Raw genomic sequence first — 19,769 nt, 5'->3', positions numbered from 1 at the left:
ACCAAGGAATAAAAGGATTGCTAAGGAAAATTGGGAGATAGCAGAGAAACTAAATTAATTATTTGTATGTGTGATCTCAGTGGAAAGCGCCAGGCACTTTCCCAGGCCACAGCTACTATTTTCAGGAAGGGAGTCTGAAGAACTGAGTTAAATTGAGAAGATAAGACATGAAGTTCTAGACCTATAGAGGAAATTAAAAACCAGTGTCTCCAGGTCCTGAAGGCATACATACACTTGAGAGTTCTTAGGGAACTTAAGTGTGTAACTGTTGACCTACTAACCAGTATATGTAACTTGTCACTAAAATCAGCCACTGTACCAGAAGACTGGAGAGCAGCAAATGTTACACTGATGTTTAAAAAGAGGTCCAGCGGGGAGATTATTAGGCATATGAAGGAACAAAGTCTGCTGAGGGAAGATCAGCAGGGATTCCACGAAGAGAAGTCCTGCCTAACCAAACTTCTGGAATTCTTTGAGAATGTGAACAAACATGTACATAATAGTGGCCTGGCAGACATTATATACTTGGATTTTCAAAAGGCTTTTGACAAGGTACCTCGTCAAAGACTCCTGAGTAAGCTTAGCCATCATGGGATAAGAGGATGGGTCCTTCTATGGATTAAAAACTGGCTAGACAAAAGAGAGCAGAGAGTAGGAATACATGGACAGTTTTCTCAATGGAGGGTAGTAAGCAGCGGGGTCCCATAAGGATTAGTATTGGAGTGCTATTTAATTTGTTCATTAAACTGGAACTGGAACTGGGGGTCAGCAGTAGAGGGGCTAAGCTGACACAAAATCATTCAGGATGGTGAAAGCCAAGGCTGACTATGCAGAAATCTAGGAAGATCTTGGGTGAGTGGACAACAACGTAGCAAATGAAGTTTAATGTGTATGGCGATACACAAAAAAATCCCAACTTTTAAGTACAGGCTAATGGAGTTTGAACGTGCTGAGACTGAGAGGGAAAGAGACCTGGGGGTTGTAGTGGGCAGCTCAATGTAAATGTCAACTCAGCGTGCCACAACAGTGAAATGGCAAACTCTGTACTGGGGATTATTAGGAAAGGGACTGAAAACAAAACAGCTGATACTATAATGCCCCTGTACAGACCTATGGTGTGGCCTAATTCGGAATACTGTGTACAGTTCTGTTCACCACATCTCAAAAAGGACATTGCAGGGCTGGAAAGAAGTAGAGAAGACAAAGAGTTGGAGCATCTTTCCTATAAGGAAAGACTTGGTTTAGTCCGAGACTTTTCTGTTTAGAAAAGAGATGACTAAGGAAGGACATGAAAGAAGTTGATAAATTTATGCGTGGAGTAGAGAGAGAGAGAGTGAACAGAGAGAATTTTTTCTCCCTTTCCCCAAATACTAAAACTTGGGGGCATCCAATAAAGTTGATGAGCAGTAGATGCAGGACTCACAAAAGGAGTAATTAAATGTGGAATTCACTGCCAGTGATGGTCACAGGCATAGATGGCTTTAAAGGGGGCTTAGATAGATTCGTGGATTGGTCCATCAGTGGCTACTAGCCGTGGTGAATGAAGGGACTCTCCACGTTCAGAGGCAGCAAACCTCTGAACACATCAGTGGTAGGAGGCAATGAAAGGGGAAGGCCGCTGTGCCCTGTTGTTGGGCCTCCAGAGTAACTGGCTGGCCACCGTGTGAGACAGGATGCTGGGCTAGATGGACTACTGGTCTGATCCAGCGGGGCTCTTCTTATGTTCTTATGTGCTGAAATAAGAGCGGGGAAGAATGTATCTTTGGTGCATCCCGATTTTGGAACAGTGTGTAATTGCAGTCACACCATCTCAAAAAAGATGTCCAAAACCTGAAAAAGGTACAGAAAAGGATCTAAAGAACCCTTCCCTGCAAGAAAAGGCTAAAATATTTAGGGAATTTTAGTTTTGAATTATGACAAATGGGACATAATATTTGATTTATATACCGCCCACCAGGACAATTTAATACCCACTCAGAGCAGGTTACAAAGTGTGTTATAATTATCTTCATGACAATAATAACCCTGTGAGGTGGGTGGGGCTGAGAGAGCTCTGAGAGAGGTGTGACTGACCCAAGGTCACCCAGCTGGCTTCAAGTGGAGGAGCAGGGAATCAAACCCGGCTCTCCAGATTAGAGTCCTGCCACTATTAACCACTACACCAAACTGCCCCTACATGATTCGTAATACTACGAATGGTCTAAAGTGTATAGAAGAGCTTTTTGCTCTCACATTTAATACAAGAACTTCAGATCCCCCAATGAAATTGATGGATAGTTCATTTGGGACAGACAATAGGAAGCACTTCTTCACGCAACATATAATTAATTTACAGGCTTATTGACTGAAGATGTGGTGGTAGCCAATGGTTTAGATAGCTTTAAAAAGAGAGTAGGCAATTCTAAGGTCTAATGGTCTAATTCTAATGGCTTTTAGTCAAGAGAAGTTAAACGGAGCCTCCATGATCTAAGGTGGTATATATCTAAGGCTACAGATGCTGGAGTCAGTGAATTTTCCAAAGGCATCTCGCTGGCAGATTTTGGAAAAGAATGCCGGATAAGACAGACTTACATATTGATCTAGCAAAGCAAGGACCCCCCCAATGCATCAGCACAGGCAGAGAGCCTTCGACTTGAAGGGCTGAGGCACATCCCTCCCCCACCTTCCAGGCACTGCATGGAGGCAGAATGGATGAGGCCATACCTGGATGCCGCAGGGAAGACCGCCCAGGCCGTGGCAGGGAGAAGCTGAAGGATCGTGCTGGCAGAGCTGCTGGCCCGTCTAGGCTGACGCTCTTGGTGCGTTTGCGACACTCCACATTGAGGAGATCCCGGCACTGTTTGTGGCAGCTCACACCGCAAGCTTGATGACACAAAAGAAGGGAGTTTACAGTCACCTGCATATCTATCCCATGTGCTAGGTTCTCTAGTCTTCACCTCATCACCTCCACCGTAGTGACTAACGTTCGATTACATTTGATTTATATACCGCCCTTCAGGACAACTTAATGCTCACTCACAGCAGTTTACAAAGTATATTATTATCAGGGCTTTTTTTCAGCAGGAACACGGTGGAATGGAGTTCTGGCACCTCTTGAAAATGGTCACATGGCTGGTGGCTGGTTGCCCTCTGCGGAGGGCAATCTAAACTCCCCTCAGTCTGGAGATCAGGGGGCGGGGCCACCGGCCACATGACCATTTTCGTCAAGGGCAATTTAAACTTTAAAAAACTCCCTTGTTCCAGCTGACCCAAAGTGACGTCATTATGCGATCTTGAGTTCTACCACTGAGTTCCACCACTTCTTTTCCCAGAAAAAAAGCCCTGGTTATTATTATCCCCACAACAATCACCCTGTGAGAAAGGTGGGACTGAGAGAGCTCTGGAAGAGCTGTGACTGACCCAAGGTCACCCAGCTGGCTTCAACCAGAGGAGAGAGCAATCAAATCTGGTTCTCCAGATTAGAGTCCAGCTGCGCTTAACCACTATACTATTTCTATGAAGACAGGGGAGCTGAGGCTTAAGTATGGCTGGGAAATTCATCCTCTGAACCAGAAGCTCTTCTCCAGCGAGGCGGAAGATACTTTGTACATGCGTTGGGGAAACCACTTTGCAATGGTCATGTCTTCCAGGGCTGAGCCATGCCACAGAAAACAAGTTGAGACTCTAAATCCTTGCTCAGATTAAGGCCTGTCCCACGCAGGGGCAACCCCAAACGACATTATCACCGTCCTCCTACATTCTGTTACATGCACCCATTGATTCTGGTGGGTTTTCCCTTTACCCTAAAACTCACCTCGACATTTGAGCCCTTTCTTGTAGAGTCCAAGGATCTGAAGGGAGATAGACACACAGACACACACACACACACACACACACAGCTTTAGGAGATCAGCCAAGCTATAAATTGGATGATTTTGCCACAGGAATGAGCAGACATGCCACAGTTTTGAATTCCTCCTGACAACCTCTTTTAGAAGCACCGTAAGGGTTCAGTTCTGATCAGGACCATGGCATGGGAGGAAGAGGGCTCCTCTATCCCCACCCTGCTATTTTCCTGAGCTAAAATGGCACCGGGAGATGTTATTGGCCCAAGGGGGGAGGGCTGCATGTACATGCAGGAGAGCACCTTTTCTATGGTGGCCCCCGAGCTCTGAAACACCCTCCCTGCAAAGACCCAGACGGCCGTAACAGTGATGCCATTCTGGAGAGGTTAAAACAATTCTCTTTGCAAGGAGCTAATTTGAGATGTTTCTTTTCGAAAGGCACTCTGACAGCTTTTTTAACTAAAAAGGTACGGTACAGCTGTTATACATTAACTAATACATAAAATTAGCAACTAAGTTTGGATATTGTTTGCAGGGTGTCTTGCCTGTTGTGCCTTTCCAGAAACAGGCTTACTTACAGCACCATCCTAAACACTGGCCAAAAGGGCTTAGGATACCAATTACCACCACCATAGCTTTTAGAATAGGGTTGTTAGAAGCCTACAAAATTCAGAGGAGGTGAAGTATCGAACCACCAAGAGGAAGGATGCTCATCAAGTACCGAGCAAATTGCACAAGTACCAGCATCTAACATTGCAAAAGTCAAGCTAATGTTTTCCCTCTCCCAGCCAACCTCCCCTCTAACCTTGGACGTGACCTTTGCTGCATTCCAGAAGCAATTTTTTTCAAAAAAGAGTTTGGCAAAATTATAGAATTCAATGGTCACTTTTTAAAAGTGAAGCTCTCAGGAGATGCTTAGAAAACTACACACGAAGGCTTGTTGAATGATTTTTTTTTTAACATGATAATGCCAAATTTGATCATTCCCTCCCCTCAAAACATTCTAATCCAACAATGATCATAACTGAGAATGTTTCCAGAAACTCAAATTAAGAGAGTGGAAGCAAAGGGCAGGATGTACTGGGACATTTTTCTGCACAAGATTTACTGGCATGAACTATTTTGCCGTTAGGAACTGCCATGAGAATTTTAGTTCTAAACAGACCTTCTTGGTTGATTAGACGGACACACCACCAACTGAATTTTTCAGGGGGAGAGAGAGGGGGAGAGGGAGAGAGATCTACCCACCATCTTGAATTGACTTGGCTGTCAAAGATGTCCAAAACTGCAATTTCACAGGTAGGTTCATGGGAACATTTTGACATGCCATGATAACAAGACATTTCATGGGGATACACAGCCCAGGGCTTTTTTTCAGGGGGAATGCGGGGGAACGAGTTCCGGAACCTCTTGAAAATGGTCACATGACTGGTGGCCCCGCCCCCTGATCTCCAGACAGAGGGGAGTTTAGATTGCCCTCCGTGCCGCCGAGCGGCACGGAAGGCACTCTAAACTCCCCTCTGTCTGGAGATCAGGGGGCGGGGCCACCAGCCATGTGACCATTTTCTCTGAGGGCAACCCACAGAGTTCCACCACCTCTTTCCACACAAAAAAAGTCCTGACACAACCCATTTATTTTTCCCAGGACATGTTTGTCCTCCTGCCCTATTTGTGAGCCCCCCCAGAGCAATCTACCTTTTGGAAACAGAATACTAGCCTAGATGGACAATGTGGGCCTGATTTGGCAGGGCTCTTCTTATGTTCTTAAGCATAAGAATGGAACCACTCCACTTCCCAGCACCCCTTCCAGTAGCTCACCAGCCCCTTGCATTGGCGACAAGCGATGGGCCGCAGGAACGTGGTCTCTTGGAAGCTGTGGATGAAGCCCATCTTGCCATTCAGCTCCAGGCTGGATTTCATGAAGTAGGAGATCATCTCTTCTCGACTAATGCAGCCATCCCTGTGCCACAGTGATACCATTAAAAGAAGCGTCTGAAGAAAGGAGCTGTGACTCTCAAAAGCTTACACCTTGAAAAGTTTGTTGGTCTCTACGGTGCCACTGGACTCAAATCCTGCTGTTCTATTGCAGACCAACATGACTACCCACCTAAAACTATCCATTTAAAAAGGGGCTTCAAAGGGGCACCTAATTTGTGCCACAGCCACTCACTGTGCCAAGCTTTTCCAGCCACACCTTCCCTTGGCTCCACCTACCCAAAGCCCCTCCTACCCGACCCATCCCAGCTCCGCCCACCGAAGTCCCTTCTATGTGCCAAAATCGTCAAATGGAGCTTCCGGCAAGTATCCAACCATCTGTGGAGTATGCAGAGTGATACTTTCCCACTTACACCACCTGCTGCTGCACTCTGAGCTCCTTCTCCTGAAATGTTGTTTCTGGGAGGGGGTCAGCAGACCCTCATGCATAGCAGAGGGGAAGAAGTAGGGGGTATTTGGTGGGAGGGAGGAATTGGTGGTAATCTCCCTCTTCTGCAAAGGGAAACGCCACTCTAACAGGAATTGTGTAGATGGATCTAGGCCGCTATGTTTGGAATCAGCCGGAGAAAAGCTTGCGAGTTCCGTCAGTGATTTTGTTAGTGCTGAAAGCAGCAGTGTAGGCGCAGCAAGCAAAATCAGGGACCATCAGTCAAATTGCCAAAGCAAGGGAACACACGCTCCCTCCCCTCCCCCCAGGAATTCCTTTTTCACTTTCTTTTGAGCGCATCTCTCTGAAAAATATCAAGTGGGTAGGAAAACGTTAATAGAACTTGGGCCTAATGCAGCTCTGACCAGAAACCAGAAGCAAAAACCAGTGTGATCAGAAGAAATGTGTTAGGCCAAATGTTTTTTTGCTCTCAAAACTACTGTCTGTTGCAAGTGCCTCTGAGCACATTCAGAGTGCATTGCCAATGAACAGCCACAGTTTGGATCTAGCAGAATCAAAAATATCCGAACAGAAGCCTCAGAACAAGTTTAATCCCAGTAGCCTGCTTGTATTCTCCAGCTATGAGAAAGGCATGTTCTCCGGCTTGTCAAGAGCAGGTGCCAGGCCTCTGAGGGTCCCAGAAAATGACTGGGGTGTGGTCTCATGCACTGAACTGATCAGTTATGGGAGCCAATGCCAGCCCCTCCCTGTTCCCACACGCTTACAGGGGTGGAGGCAGCTACCGGAAACCACTGAGGCTGAATGAGAAATGCCTCCACGCTCGGTCACTGGCGGAAGAACTTGGAGTCTAACAGCTGCTGCCTCAGTTGAGAAGCAGGCCACCAAATATGGAGTGATGTGACTGTTTGATGTCTGGGAGGGGAAATCAGGACTCTGGGGTTCCTCTCTCTAGCTCTGAGAGGAGGCTAGCAACTAGACACAGCGGGAGGTGGGCTGCGAGCCAGAACTCCTGGGTTCTCTCCGAATGGATGCAGCCATAAAATGTTTGACTTTGCATCCGAGCCTGCCAGACAGAACGCAGCTCGTTCCCGCAAGCGCACATACAAACATTCCAAACTCAAGAGTGTGTCTGAATTGGGCTTTCAAAGCAGAATCTGGTTGCGGGGGCAGGAGAGAGAATATAAAACTGTAAACACCCGGACTTCAAACGGTCCTCTCCCGCTGATTCAAAACAACTTTGCTAAGCTCCTCTTTCTTTCCCACCCGATTCCTCCAGCAGCCCTTTTTCATGCTTCAGCTTCAGAACTCTATTCCTCACTATTCAAATCTCTCTGCCTCCACATCACTGACCTTTTCTGGTCTGTTTTCTCTTCCTGTGCCTTCACTTTGTTCTGCATATGCTTATTCCCATTCCCAGGACGTCTGCTGTGCTGCTTGCTATGCCTGGAAAAGCCTCCTCCTCATTCACTTTTCTCTTTTCCATCCAATTCCATCCCAACTTCTAACCTGACAATCCTTGAGCTCTCCTCCCCACCCATCCATTTGACTGTCCAGTGTAAGAGTCCTAGATAAGGAATACATGACTTGTGCACAGAACCTAGCACACGCTATTTGTGCATACTTAACAGTAGCTGCAGCATTCATTTAAAGGATTGGCGGGTTGTACAAGCCTGACTTTGGACCACCCTTCTGTCTACACAGAATTACTTCTATTACTCTGCCAACACAACAGTGGATTTTCTGAACTATGGAGCAGGAAGTCAGAGAAGGTGAGGTTCAAATTTTCATGGAAAGGCCATCTCTAGGAAGGCTGTCCTGCTACCTCATCTTTGAACTATGATTTCTTGGTGGCGGCAACACAGTCTGCACATGCTCAGAGGCACTGCCCTTGCCAGCTATCCAGTAAATATAATGAGAGAGAAAGAACAAAAAGTTCCAGCAGCAAATAATGACGTGTGAGATGCATATCACATTACGGATTTTTATCTGCAACACGATATGCGTCTCACACATCATCTCTGGAGTCAAAGGAACAGTGACCCCCACACACGCTGGACTCAAATTTAGTCTAGTGGCAGTACCACAAATTGCTTTTAGAAATGCAAGATACAAGGGTCTTTTGAGTCTAGGAGTCGTCTAATATCCCCTTCAACCCATCCTCTACATCTGACCGGCACTCACTGATTCTCGTCCAGATCTCCAAACTTGCAGAGGTACGGAAAATTATTCCTGATGATCTTAAATTCTTCCTGTGAAATATGACCATCTCCGTCCACGTCAAAGTTCCGGAAGACAGACTAAAAGGCAAGGGGGGTTGGGAAACCAGGAGATCTCAGTTACAAAACCTTCTACACCCGGAGTCTTCATCAGTCCCACTATTCCCCTTCCTCCAGGCACTGGGACCATGATTCTACCCCCCTCCTCACAATAGCTTGTTGGTTATTCTCTTTGTGTTGTTGGTTACTATTTTGTCAGCTGTGGGAGTATCCCCCCCCCCCCTGCCTGGATTCATATTTGTCCTCCCTGTTTATACCGTTCTGTTTATAGCGCTCTCTGTTGTTATTACATTCTGTTCCTTGATTTGGTTTTCGTTTGTGATGGAGGCTTAAAAAAAAGAGGAGGGGTTGTTTTTAAACCACTAGCTTTGATGGTTTTGGTACAGGCGTGTTAGACTGTTTTATCTTGGTAGGGAAACCGCCTCAAGAGGTATGGTGAGGGCGGTCTAGAAAGCACTGAGGTTAAGATAAACAGGAGTCCCATGGCTCTGTAAAGACCAGCAAGTTTGTTTTTAGCATAAGTTTTTGTGGGCTAGAGTCCAAGAAAGTGTGCTAGAATAAAAAACTTGTTGGCTTTTGAGATGCCACAAGACTCCTGTTTGTCTAGCTCAGGACACCCTGGTTACTGTGCAAAAGGGACATTTTACATCTAGCCTTTGGCTTTTTTTTCCTGAGGGCAGAAGCGAAGGACTCCGGGGTGCAAGTCCCACAAGCTCTGTGGAAGCTCTAACGAGGCCTGGATTAGGTAGGGGACTCCCAAGTAGCAGCCCGGGGCAGGTTTCTCCGCTTGCAGAATTCAACCTCTGTTTGCTAATAACTTTGTGCATCTAGAAATACCCTTGCGTGCCTTTAAAGACAAATGAGGAAGTTTGGCTGCCCCCCCAAAGATGAATAAGCTTTGGTTCTACCATCCACTTTCATCCAGGACAGCCTAGAATAAAAACTTGTTTGGCTTTAAAGCGAAGCAAGATGCCTGCTTAGTTTTGCTGCAACAGACTAACACAGCTCCACCCGCCCCTGGAAATTATTACTGCGACTGTAACAGGAATGTTTTTTCATTGGACCTCCTCTTTTCTCCCTAACTGGAACCCAAAGCAGCTTACATCGTTCTCTCCTCTCTCCCATTTTATCCTCACAACAATCCTGTGAGGCAGGTTAGGCTGGGAGTGTGTGACTGGCCCAAGCGTCACTTAGCAAGCTCCCATGGCAGATTGGAGACTCGAACCTGGGTCTCCCAGATCCTAGTCCACCGTTCTAACCACTACATCAAACTCGCTCTCTAAGGGTCGGGGAGTAAAGATACAGTGAAACCAATCGCTAAGGGTGAAGATTACCCACCTGGAATTTCTGGTTTGGGAAAACTATTTACAACATGTTAATCCTGCCCTTCTTCCAAGGAGCTTAGGGTGGTGACCATGGGCTCCTCTCTGTTTTAGCAACCCTGTGAAGCAAGGTAGAGAGTGACTGGCCCATGGTCACTTATGGCAGAATGGGGATTTGAAGGTGGGTCTCACAGGTCTTAGTACCACACGCTCTTGCTACTGGGAGTCTCTCTACACGTTACTAAGTAGCTAGGGACGCTCAAGTGCAGGGCTGCATGTCGAGTCCTCAATTCTTGTGCAGGCTGTTCTTGCTCAATGCTAGTGAATGCTGATTTCATGGGAGCTCCCTTTGTGTGGCTGCATCTGCAAGTGATTCTACTGTTTTTGCTGTGAGAACAAGTACTGTAGGGTCCTTTGTAGGGGTGCCAGACCCCCGGTGGGGGTGGGGGATCCCCCACCATCGCCCCCCCGCACCCCACCCCCACTTACCTGGCCAGCGGGGGGGGGGCGCACCCTCTGTGTGTGCTCCCCTGCAGAGCTGTGCGCTCCCATGGATCAGCCCCGTTTTGGGGCGCTGTGGCACACAGGAGCACTCCTGCGCTCTGCAGCGCCTCAAAATGGGGCCGTTTTGGCCCAGATCGGGCCCGTTTTGAGGAGCTGCAGAGCACAGCACCCCAAAACAGGCCCAATCCAGGCCGCAGCACCCCAAAATGGGCCCAATCAGCGCCAAAATGGCTGTGGATCAGGCCTGTTTTGAGGCGCTGCAGAGCGCAGGAGTGCTCCTGTGCTCCGCAGCGCCTCAAAACGGGCCTGATCCACAGCCGTTTTGGCACAGATCGGGCCCGTTTGGGACGCTGCAGTGCGCGTCCCAAATGATATACGTTCATACATACATACACACATATATAACCTGTGCTCCCCCCTTTCCTTCCGACCTCCTACCTCCACCATCTTCTCGATGTGCTTGCGCACAACTGCCTGGTCCGGCTTGGGTTTGGGCACCGATGCCCACTCCTCAATGACAACTGGCTGAGGTGGCGGAGTGGAGGATGTAGGGCTGGAAGGCTGAAAGAGACACGTGATACAAGTTGCTGGAGCAGGTGGAGGGGGCAGCAGCTACTGCAGCAAGCAGCGACTGGTTCTGTGTGGTGCGAGGGTTATGCAAGGTACAGAATGGAGGACCTTTCTCCTTCTTTATACACTCACTAAAATAATATCCTATATTTTATTTGCTTATTTATATCCTGCTTTTCTCTCCAATGTGGGAGGGAAGGCGGCATGGGATAGCCTGATCTCTTCAGATTTTAGAAGTTAAGCAGGGTTGGTACTTGAATGGGGGACCTCCAAGGAAGACTCTGCACAGGAAGGAACTGGCAAACCACCTTTGCCGTGAAATCCTGTTGCTGGGATCACCATAAGTCAGCTGCATCTTGATGGCACATATACTTCTGCCCAGTGGGAATCCCAAGCAGCTTACACTGCTCTCCTCCCTCCTCTGTTTTGTTCTCAGAACAACAGCCCTGTCAGGTGGGGTAGGCTGTGTGTGCATGAGTGGCCCAAGGTCAGCCAGCAAGCGTCCATAGCAGAGCAGGGATTTGAAACTGAAGCTCCTTCTGCACTGGGGACATCACACTATCCCAGAAGCTGAAAGACATGGAATTGGCTTGTCTGGGCCCTTTCACACCTCTCGTGTTTGATCGACGTGGTGTTCTTAGTCTACACTCAGGGCCATATTAACCCATGGCCGGGCCCCTAAGCTTTCAGGTATTTCAGACCCCCTCCAGCGCTTCAATCTTTCACCCCACTACAGCGGACAGCCTGACCTTGGTACGGTAGGTACAAGATGCAGTACATAGCTCTATATCCATTTTGAGGGTCTTCTGAAGAATTCTATTCAAAAATTTTATCGCGCGAGTAGAACGTTTCAGGAAAGCATATTTTGGGGGTATAATTGTTCAGTTCTGTAATATTCTGAAGCGAATATAATTTTTATTATTATAAAAATATGTAATTTATGGATAATTGTTTTAATATAAGAGACAATTTGTTTCACTTCAATAAGGACTCAGTTAATTATCTTATTAATAGAGGTTATATAAGAGAATCAATTAACTGTAATTTATATGGAGGTGTGCCTCAGCAAAAAAAATTGGCAGGCCCCTAGCACCTGCAGGGCCCCTAGGCTTCAACCTAATCAGCCTTACGAATAATACAGCCCTGTTTACACTATGTCAAAATGCGTTGGGATTGATGAGTGTTGTTGCTTTCCTCGCTGATGCATCATCAGTGATATCACAGCGCCAGCCCTTTCCTTTTTTCCTTTTTTTTTTTTTGCATATGCAATCAATCAATGCATCGCTGGAATGCTGGTTCAACCTATTCCCTGGATTTCTCCCTCTTAACCCATCGATGCATCGATCCTACACTGGATTTAATTTTTTTTTAAAAAATGAGTGGAAAGGAATATGGAGAGGAAAGAGGGGAGGGGAGAGGAATGGAAAGGAGGTGGAGGGAGTGGCTGGATAGACAATTGTGGCCAATCACAATGAAGTGGGCTGGCAGAAGAGGGTGGAATGCTAAAAGACAGGATGCACAGGGAAACAGTAAACTGAAAACAGATTTTTTTAAAAGTCGGAGTATAAGTGCTCCCAAGAAAGCCACAAAAAAAGCCATATAGTGGCCAGAGTGGAAAATCGGGTGCAGATGGTCATGAAAATAACACTGCAGTACGGAAACTGAACTGGCAAAATTGGCCCGTGCAATAGGGGGTTGAGTCTCCCAGATCCAAGTCCAACGTTCTGGCCACTACCACACACTGGTTTCTCAAAGGTGGCCTCTCACCTTTCTTCCGAGTGGTGTTGTAACTTCACCGCACCCCTGTGAGCAAGGTTAGGAAGAGAGACCGTGACTTTTCCCAAGGTCACCCTTTGAGGATGAGCAGGGGCTTCTCTTGAGCCGGCCTTTCCACATCCTAGCCCAGCACTTTGTGCCATTTTGGCTCTCCCACCCCTGACATCCTGCTTCCTGCAAGGCAAAGGCCACTTCCCCCAAGTCTCTCCAGTATGGGAGGAGGCAAGGAATACTAGGGGCACCAGACAAAGTGCAGCTTGGTAGCGAGTAAGCCCAGAGTTGCATCCAGCAGTTCCGTTCTCGGAGAACAGGAAGCAGAGCCCCAAGGGAGGAAGCCTGAAACAGGCTGTAGAGAAAGGATAATTCTGTCGTCTCCACGAGTCCTACATTCCCTCCCCTGCACACGCTTCTTTGGCCAAGGCCCTGCTAACCTTGAGAGACAAGAACCCGAAGAACAGAATTAGAGAGCAGGTGAAGAGATGAGCAGGCAGGCAAACAGAGGGAAGCCATATGAGAGAGTTACCAAGAGCAGATTTTTCTAATAAGGCTCGGCCCCAGAGTGACAAGGGAACCTTGCACATGCTCAGAGGCATTATCCACTGTGCATATTTGAGGAGAATACCTCTCAACATGCACAATATGCTTTACCCTTGGCCACTGAATAACCACAGGCCACCTTCTAACACACCTGGGATTAAGCTTCCCAGACAGTCCTGAGCTCTCACTCGTAAATTCTGTTTTCAGAAATCATCCACTGGAGAGAGCAAAGCAGTCCGAGAAGAGCAGCGGCCAAAGCACTTCTCAATTCTCATACTATGTTGTGCTCACAACAAGGCGCTGGGTTCTCTGGAACTGAAAGCCAGGGCTTTTTTGGGAAAGGAAAGATGCCTGGGCTCATGGATGCCTTAAAGCTGCCCCCAAACATGCCAGAGAAAAGGGATCCAGCTGAGGATACTTAGAGGCAAGAGAAATGGGCTCTGCCCCATGCTTCTTCCTGCCCACATTCTGGGGCACAGAGGATACGCTGTCGGGGTAATCCCTGGCTCAAAGCAGAGAAAGTGCCTGGCTGACTCGAGTCAGGCTCCTTCCCGGGATCTTGGGCACATCAGCCTTGCACACATTGCACACTCACTGTGGATTTGTTCCGAGGCTCCCGTTGCAGAGAGAGTTGGTAGATCTCCTCTTCCGTCTGGTACTGATCTAGAGAGACCTGCAGTGAATGCTGCAAGTTAGAAGGAATGCCAAGACACCTTCCCTTCTGGAAGGCTGGGCAGAAGTGGGGTTCAAGCCGCCTGTTCCCTATTTCTGGCCCCCATGACTCCTCCATACTTCTTTCACTACAATGCTACACACACATGCAAAAGCTGGTTCTTTTACCAGCAAGAGATGCTTATTTGTTTTATTCAATTTATATCCTACTTTTCCCCCTAATCAGGACCCCAAAATGGATTATCACACCATTCTCCCCTCCCTTCCACCTTATCTCCACAACAACAACCTTGTTAGGTAGGTTAGCCTGAGCGATTGTAATGGGTTCAGGGTCACCCAGTAAGTTCCGGTGGGATTCAGACCCAGTTTTCCTAGGTCCTAGTCCACTGCTACGACACACCAGCTCTAAATAATGGATCTGTTATTGGTAACATGGGAGAACATCCGTTCTGCGGAAGGCCTTGCTCCCAGGGATAAGAGCCCAGTGGCCACCACTGAAGGGCAAGCAGGGAGACTGTTCTAGCCTGGCTGTACACCTCAATGAGATGTAGCCAGGCTGCCCCAGAAAAAGCACTAGGGGTCTCCGCAGATAGGTACAGCAAAGGAAGTATCTTTAACTCAAGTGGCCTGGACTACTGGGGAGGGGAGATTCGTGCGGAGCAGCCTGGGAGGCTCCAAGCCTTGGGATCTCGGGGCTCTGCTTTAGGACAAAAGCCAGGGAGCCTATTCTGACTATTTCTCATCACCCTGTAAAGTTCAATAAGACGCTGCAAGTCTTCCGTCTTCTCTCCTGCCCTTTCTTGCAGCGGGCTTGCAGAAGCCACTCTGGACTTCCCACCGCAGACGTGGAAGAATGAGACAAGGCAGATGCTTGGTCTCAGCATCCAGCTCCAGAAAAGAGCAAGAGTCTAGCAGCACCTACAGCACCTCTTGCTCTTTCCATCCAGCTCCATTACTCTAGTGCTTTGACACACACAGATCCAGAAGCATGCTTTTTTTTCATTATTCATATCCCTGCTTAGATCTATTGGGAACATCTTCTTGGCTGCTCTTTGACTTTTTTACTAAAGTTTGGACAGGGAACGCAAAGGCCGCTGCTGCTGCGCAACCACCATGAAATTCCCTTTCACTAAAGACCAAACCGGCCCCCTCCCTTTTAAAACGAATTTTCAGTTTGGGCTGGCTTTTGATGGCCAAAGCTTTTGAACTGGAAAGGAATTTTTTAGCGTATGATACATTTAGCACAATTACTATTTGGCACAGTCAGTGCTTATATTAAATCAGTCCTGAGCTCAATGAGGTGGGCCAGAAATGCAAGTGAATGAAGACATTATTCAAATCCTGCACCTGAAGATTGTTGATTACCTTCAAGAAAATGGCACAAAATCCAAGCTGCCCTATCACAATCTAGCCTAACTAGCTTTATGGTTGTGGGTCTGTAGGCTAGTTAGGCTAGACTGTGATAGGGCGGCTTGGATTTTGTGTCATTTTCTTGAGGGTAATCTTGTCCACTGTCACTCCCTACCTCCCATATCCCATCTTTCCCTCAGGCTTTTACCCTACAGATTGACTTTTCCTCACTCCACAGAAACTACACAGTTACCAACTTCCCCTTGAACAGCTGGAATGTTTACTGACATTCTATGGCAGACATTCTATGACATCGCAACCAGTTTGACCAGTGGCTTAACAGGGCTTACAGGTGATAAGTGATAGCAATTTTTAGCCAAACAGAAGTAAACAACCTCTGTGGAGGAGGGACACTAAAAGGGGTGTGCATCACGCAGTTCATGGGTGGGGGAATCTCACCATGAGCAAATTGAGGAGGTCAGTGTTGGCCTCAAAAGGGGGCCGGATACTCTGTACCATGGCCAGATCGCTCAGGATACTGAACAGCTGTTGCATCTTGTTCCCATTGAGACAGGTGTGGGCACGATCGAGCCAGTCAGGGAGTGCCACGTGAACAGCCACCAGGTCCTTCAGGTGGACCCCCAGAATGGGGAACTTGAAGCCCACGCACTCAGCAAAGCACCGCCGATAACGGCTGTAGTTCCCCACCGATGTCAGCAATTCAGTGAGTGATTCCCACACCTGGAAGTGGCCAGGAAAGAAGGTAAGCACAAAGGAAAAGAGGTTAGTAGGCTTACCCATGCTTGAAGTGAGTTTCAAAAAAGACACAAAAGACAGAAAAGAGGTGTCCTTATCTACAGAGGGCTAGAAACTTGCTTTGATTCTTAAATGAAAGCTAATACCTGGGAGCAAATCTTTGCACTAAATGTGATGTACACAGTGGAGGAAAGGGTCTTAAATCTACCAGGAAACAGGGCATTGGGGTTCCAGGCAATTTCTCCCCACAGTGGACTTAATTCCAGTGCTGTTCTGCTACTCTTTCCCTCTGTGGTTTCTCCAGTCCTCCATAACAAACACCCCTGCAACCACAGCCGAGACCCATCTGTTACATACCTTGGTGGTCTCTGGGCTCACAAAACTGTGTGTCTCCTTCAGCCGCGAGATGGAGCTGTGGCTCAGGCCACCTACCACTGCCATCAGGGTGTTGAAATTCTGCAGCTGTAGCAGCCTCTGAGCATGGACAGAGAGAGAGAGAGAGGACAAATGATATAGCAGCGGAGGAAGAGAAAGGCAAAGTGGGGTCAGGGGTGGGGATAAAGAGGCACAGTCAGTTCCAACCTCCTGGTTTCAGAGAATTCAAGGGAGAACACAACGGAGGACAACTCCCCTTGGGTCAGCAGTGGTGGAGACAGGTCATATAGCCCTTTGGATTGAGGGTTTCAGATGAGTCACAGTTTGGGAAGTGCTCACTATTTCCAGCCTGTCACTACTGCCACATTGAGCACTGATGGGGCTGTCCACTTAGGGGAAGAGGAGAGAGGGCTCAGTTCATTTGGGGAAACACACTGTATTGCCCAGAAGCCTCCAGTTGCCTGTTGAGACCATCAGGTCTGACCCACACAGGCATCTAGAGGCCTGTGCAGAAACCCAGAAACCACAGCACCCATGCTTCATAGAAGAAACTGCCCTGTCCATTTGGCCACAGCCCACCACTAAATAGAGTTCACATACTGCAACACGGGCCACAATGGACTTTGGAGAGGTGTAAGATGCACAAACGAAAAGAGCCCTGAGAGAACCAGCAGCCGGATGGGTTAGGAACTTGCTGGATTCTGGGTCAATATCGGTTTTGCCTGGGGACGGGTACACTTTCTGCCCTCTGGACCTCTCTCATTCCTTCTCAGTCTGTGATTGTATAAATAGAACTTTACAGTCACCAGAAGTGTTCCTCCCTTCCCTTCAAAAGGAACACAGTCTAGTAAGAAAAAAAAAATAAAAGGTCGCCCTGAACTTCACACCATCCACCAGGGAAGGACAAACCAAACAAGTTTTATTTATATAGCTGGCTTCCCTGCTAATTGATGCTCACAGCCCCTCAGAGAAAACAGTGCAATGGCAGACCTCTTTGCAATCCAAGTTTACCCTGGTTTGGGGAGGTCACATCAGCTGAGGGGGTGCTGGCAAGATCCACAGAGTAGCAAGAGAAATTTGGAGATTGGGAGAGCTCCTCGCTTCAGCTAAAAAAGCAGGAGGGAAGAAAGAAAACCTCAATTTTCCTTCAGCTTTCTTGTCAAAACTAAAATGTCTATTCTCCTAATCAAAATTGGTTTCAAGGGTGAAAGTGGTGAGTAAGGAAGTCGGTAAGGGCCTGCACAGACTACCAGTAAGGAAATGGTCAAAGCACTACCTCCCATCATATGCTGTGAGCTGCCCAAGGGAGAGAAGCCATTCAGAAATTTAAGTTCCTTTCACTTCTAATTGTTTTTCAGCGTTCCCAGGTTAAGGACACTGTTGCGTTTTAAAGGCTTTTAATAAGAGAATCAGAATACAAAATAGTTTCTGGTGGGTAGCCAAGTTGGAGTGCAGTAGAAATGTAACATTTGATTCTAGAACCACCTTAAGGACCAACAAGATTTTTCAGGGTATTTTATTTATTTGTTTCAACATCTATTCCACCCTCCTCGCACAGGCAGGCTCAGGGCGGATTACACTCTATAAGCTTTTCGTGTGTCAAAGCTCCTGTTGTTAGAGTACAAAACAGTGAGTCTGGAGAGATTTAAGAGCATTGCCTTAAATACTGTTTTGTTATCCAGAAGACTGAAGAGCAAGTCTTCGTTCTCTTTTAATTTAACCGTCCCACCCCAAAAATCAGGAACAAGTTTGCAGACCGTCTGGCCTCTCTCACCTGGGCCACCATGACAAAGCGGGTGATGACCTGAGCTCGCTGCTGAGCTGTGGGCTTACTGAGAACCATCAGCTGCACCCATTGGGAGACGCTGTTGAAAAGGGTGATGAATCGCTCCAGGATGGGGTTGTCCACTGTGCAGCCGTGCATGACAAAACTGTGGTAGTCTTGGAACTGGGGGGAAAGGGGAAGCAGGGAGTTCAAGACGGGGAGGACGACCATAATATGGAAAGACACCCTTCGAGCTAATCACTGAGTGTTTGGTTTACATCACCTCCCGCAAAAGAAATCCTTCTAATTCTTGCTATAACACCTGAAGTCCTACTTCAAAGCTGGCTTTGCCAGGAAGTTGGCAAGAGGCCTAGATGCATGAGCCAACTCAGTCCACAGGATTGTGCCAGCCCTCAGTTTCAATTTGCAGTGGGCATGGGCCAGGACTCCGCCATAGAGCCTCTGCTTTGCATGCCGAAGGTCCCCAGTTCAGTCCCCAGCATCTCCCATTAAAGGAACAAGGTTAGTAAATGAAACAAAAGATCTCTGCTTGAGAACCCGAAGAGCCACTGCAAGGCAGAGTAAAGAACACTAATTCAGCAGAAGGCAGTTTCATGGGTTCATGCGGCATAAATTAACAGAAGTGAAATCCCCACGCCTTGCCCTTGGCTCCTAGCACTGGGAGAGGGGGCTGGTCTCAGGTTTTTGTGGGCCCGGAGTTAACAGAGCCACCTTAAATGCCTTGGGGGCACTAAACCAGGTGTGGGGTAAGTGCCGGACACAGCACCAGCTACGACAATGTCCTGTGTCCTGCCTGGGAGGGAGGAAGTGGGTGAGGAACCCTTTTTGACTCTCTCTAGGGAAATCCAAGAGAACTCAGTAATTTTCCAGGAAAGGAGCGCTAGAATGAAGGAGGGCTGAGGGAAAGCTTGTTTCTCACCAGGATCTTGCTGAAAGAGCGGTATTCCAGGTGAGTGAGATGCTCGGCCAGCTCCCCTGACTCCAGATGATCAAAAAGGAGAGATGTTTTGCGCTTTTTCTGGGCCACAGGCTGGCGTTGCGTGACTTGCCGCTTCCATTTGTAAGTAGGGCTGAGAAAGGACAGGAGAGGTCAGCCGTGAAGTGGGATGCTAATGGAGACAAGCAAATTGGCTAATTGCTCACTAGAAAAAGGCGCCAGGGCTCGTGCCTGACTCGCAGTCTGCTCCCTAATCCCTGATGCGTGCGGGCTGGTAAAGGTAGTCCCCTGTGCAAGCACCGAGTCATTACTGACCCATGGGGGGGACGTTGCATCACGACATTTCCTTGGCAGACTTTTTGTTACATGGTGGTTTGCCACTGCCTTCCCCAGTCATCTACACTTTACCCCCAACAGTAAAGTTGGTTAGTCTTAAAGGTGCTACTGGACTCTTTTCTATTTTTGCTACTACAGACTAACATGGCTAACTTCTCCGGATCTATGACCATGGAAAGCACCGCATTCAGCCGAATGGAGAGGAAATCTATCAACCTCATGAAGAAACTGGCACAAATAAGCTACTGATTGCATCTACTCCCCCCTCCCTTCTCCACCTATATATCTGACAAGTTTCTTCTTACCCTCCATGCATCTTAAGAAGAGAATTGTGGTTCTCAAAAGCTTATGCTCCAGTAAAGTTG

The 19,769-nt window shown here is 47.7% G+C and overlaps 1 protein-coding gene across 2 annotated transcripts in view; it reads right to left on the bottom strand.

Annotated features, from left to right (window-relative positions):
* The window catches only part of RASGRP2 (RAS guanyl releasing protein 2), a 41,587-nt gene that overhangs the window by 9,243 nt on the left and 12,575 nt on the right, over positions 1 to 19,769 (bottom strand). For both annotated transcript variants that reach the window (XM_054990652.1, XM_054990658.1), the window contains exons 6-15: positions 19,051 to 19,201; positions 18,120 to 18,293; positions 16,328 to 16,444; positions 15,674 to 15,955; positions 13,788 to 13,865; positions 10,748 to 10,870; positions 8,389 to 8,504; positions 5,643 to 5,784; positions 3,794 to 3,830; positions 2,704 to 2,862 (exon numbers count right to left, since the gene is read on the bottom strand). In XM_054990652.1, coding sequence (XP_054846627.1) covers positions 2,704 to 2,862; positions 3,794 to 3,830; positions 5,643 to 5,784; positions 8,389 to 8,504; positions 10,748 to 10,870; positions 13,788 to 13,865; positions 15,674 to 15,955; positions 16,328 to 16,444; positions 18,120 to 18,293; positions 19,051 to 19,201 — 1,379 coding nt within the window. The remainder of the gene's footprint in view (positions 1 to 2,703; positions 2,863 to 3,793; positions 3,831 to 5,642; positions 5,785 to 8,388; positions 8,505 to 10,747; positions 10,871 to 13,787; positions 13,866 to 15,673; positions 15,956 to 16,327; positions 16,445 to 18,119; positions 18,294 to 19,050; positions 19,202 to 19,769) is intronic.

Source organism: Eublepharis macularius, chromosome 1, assembly GCF_028583425.1.
Source record: "Eublepharis macularius isolate TG4126 chromosome 1, MPM_Emac_v1.0, whole genome shotgun sequence".
Classification (NCBI taxonomy): Eukaryota; Metazoa; Chordata; class Lepidosauria; order Squamata; family Eublepharidae; genus Eublepharis; species Eublepharis macularius.
This window is presented reverse-complemented; position numbering and strand designations above follow the sequence as displayed.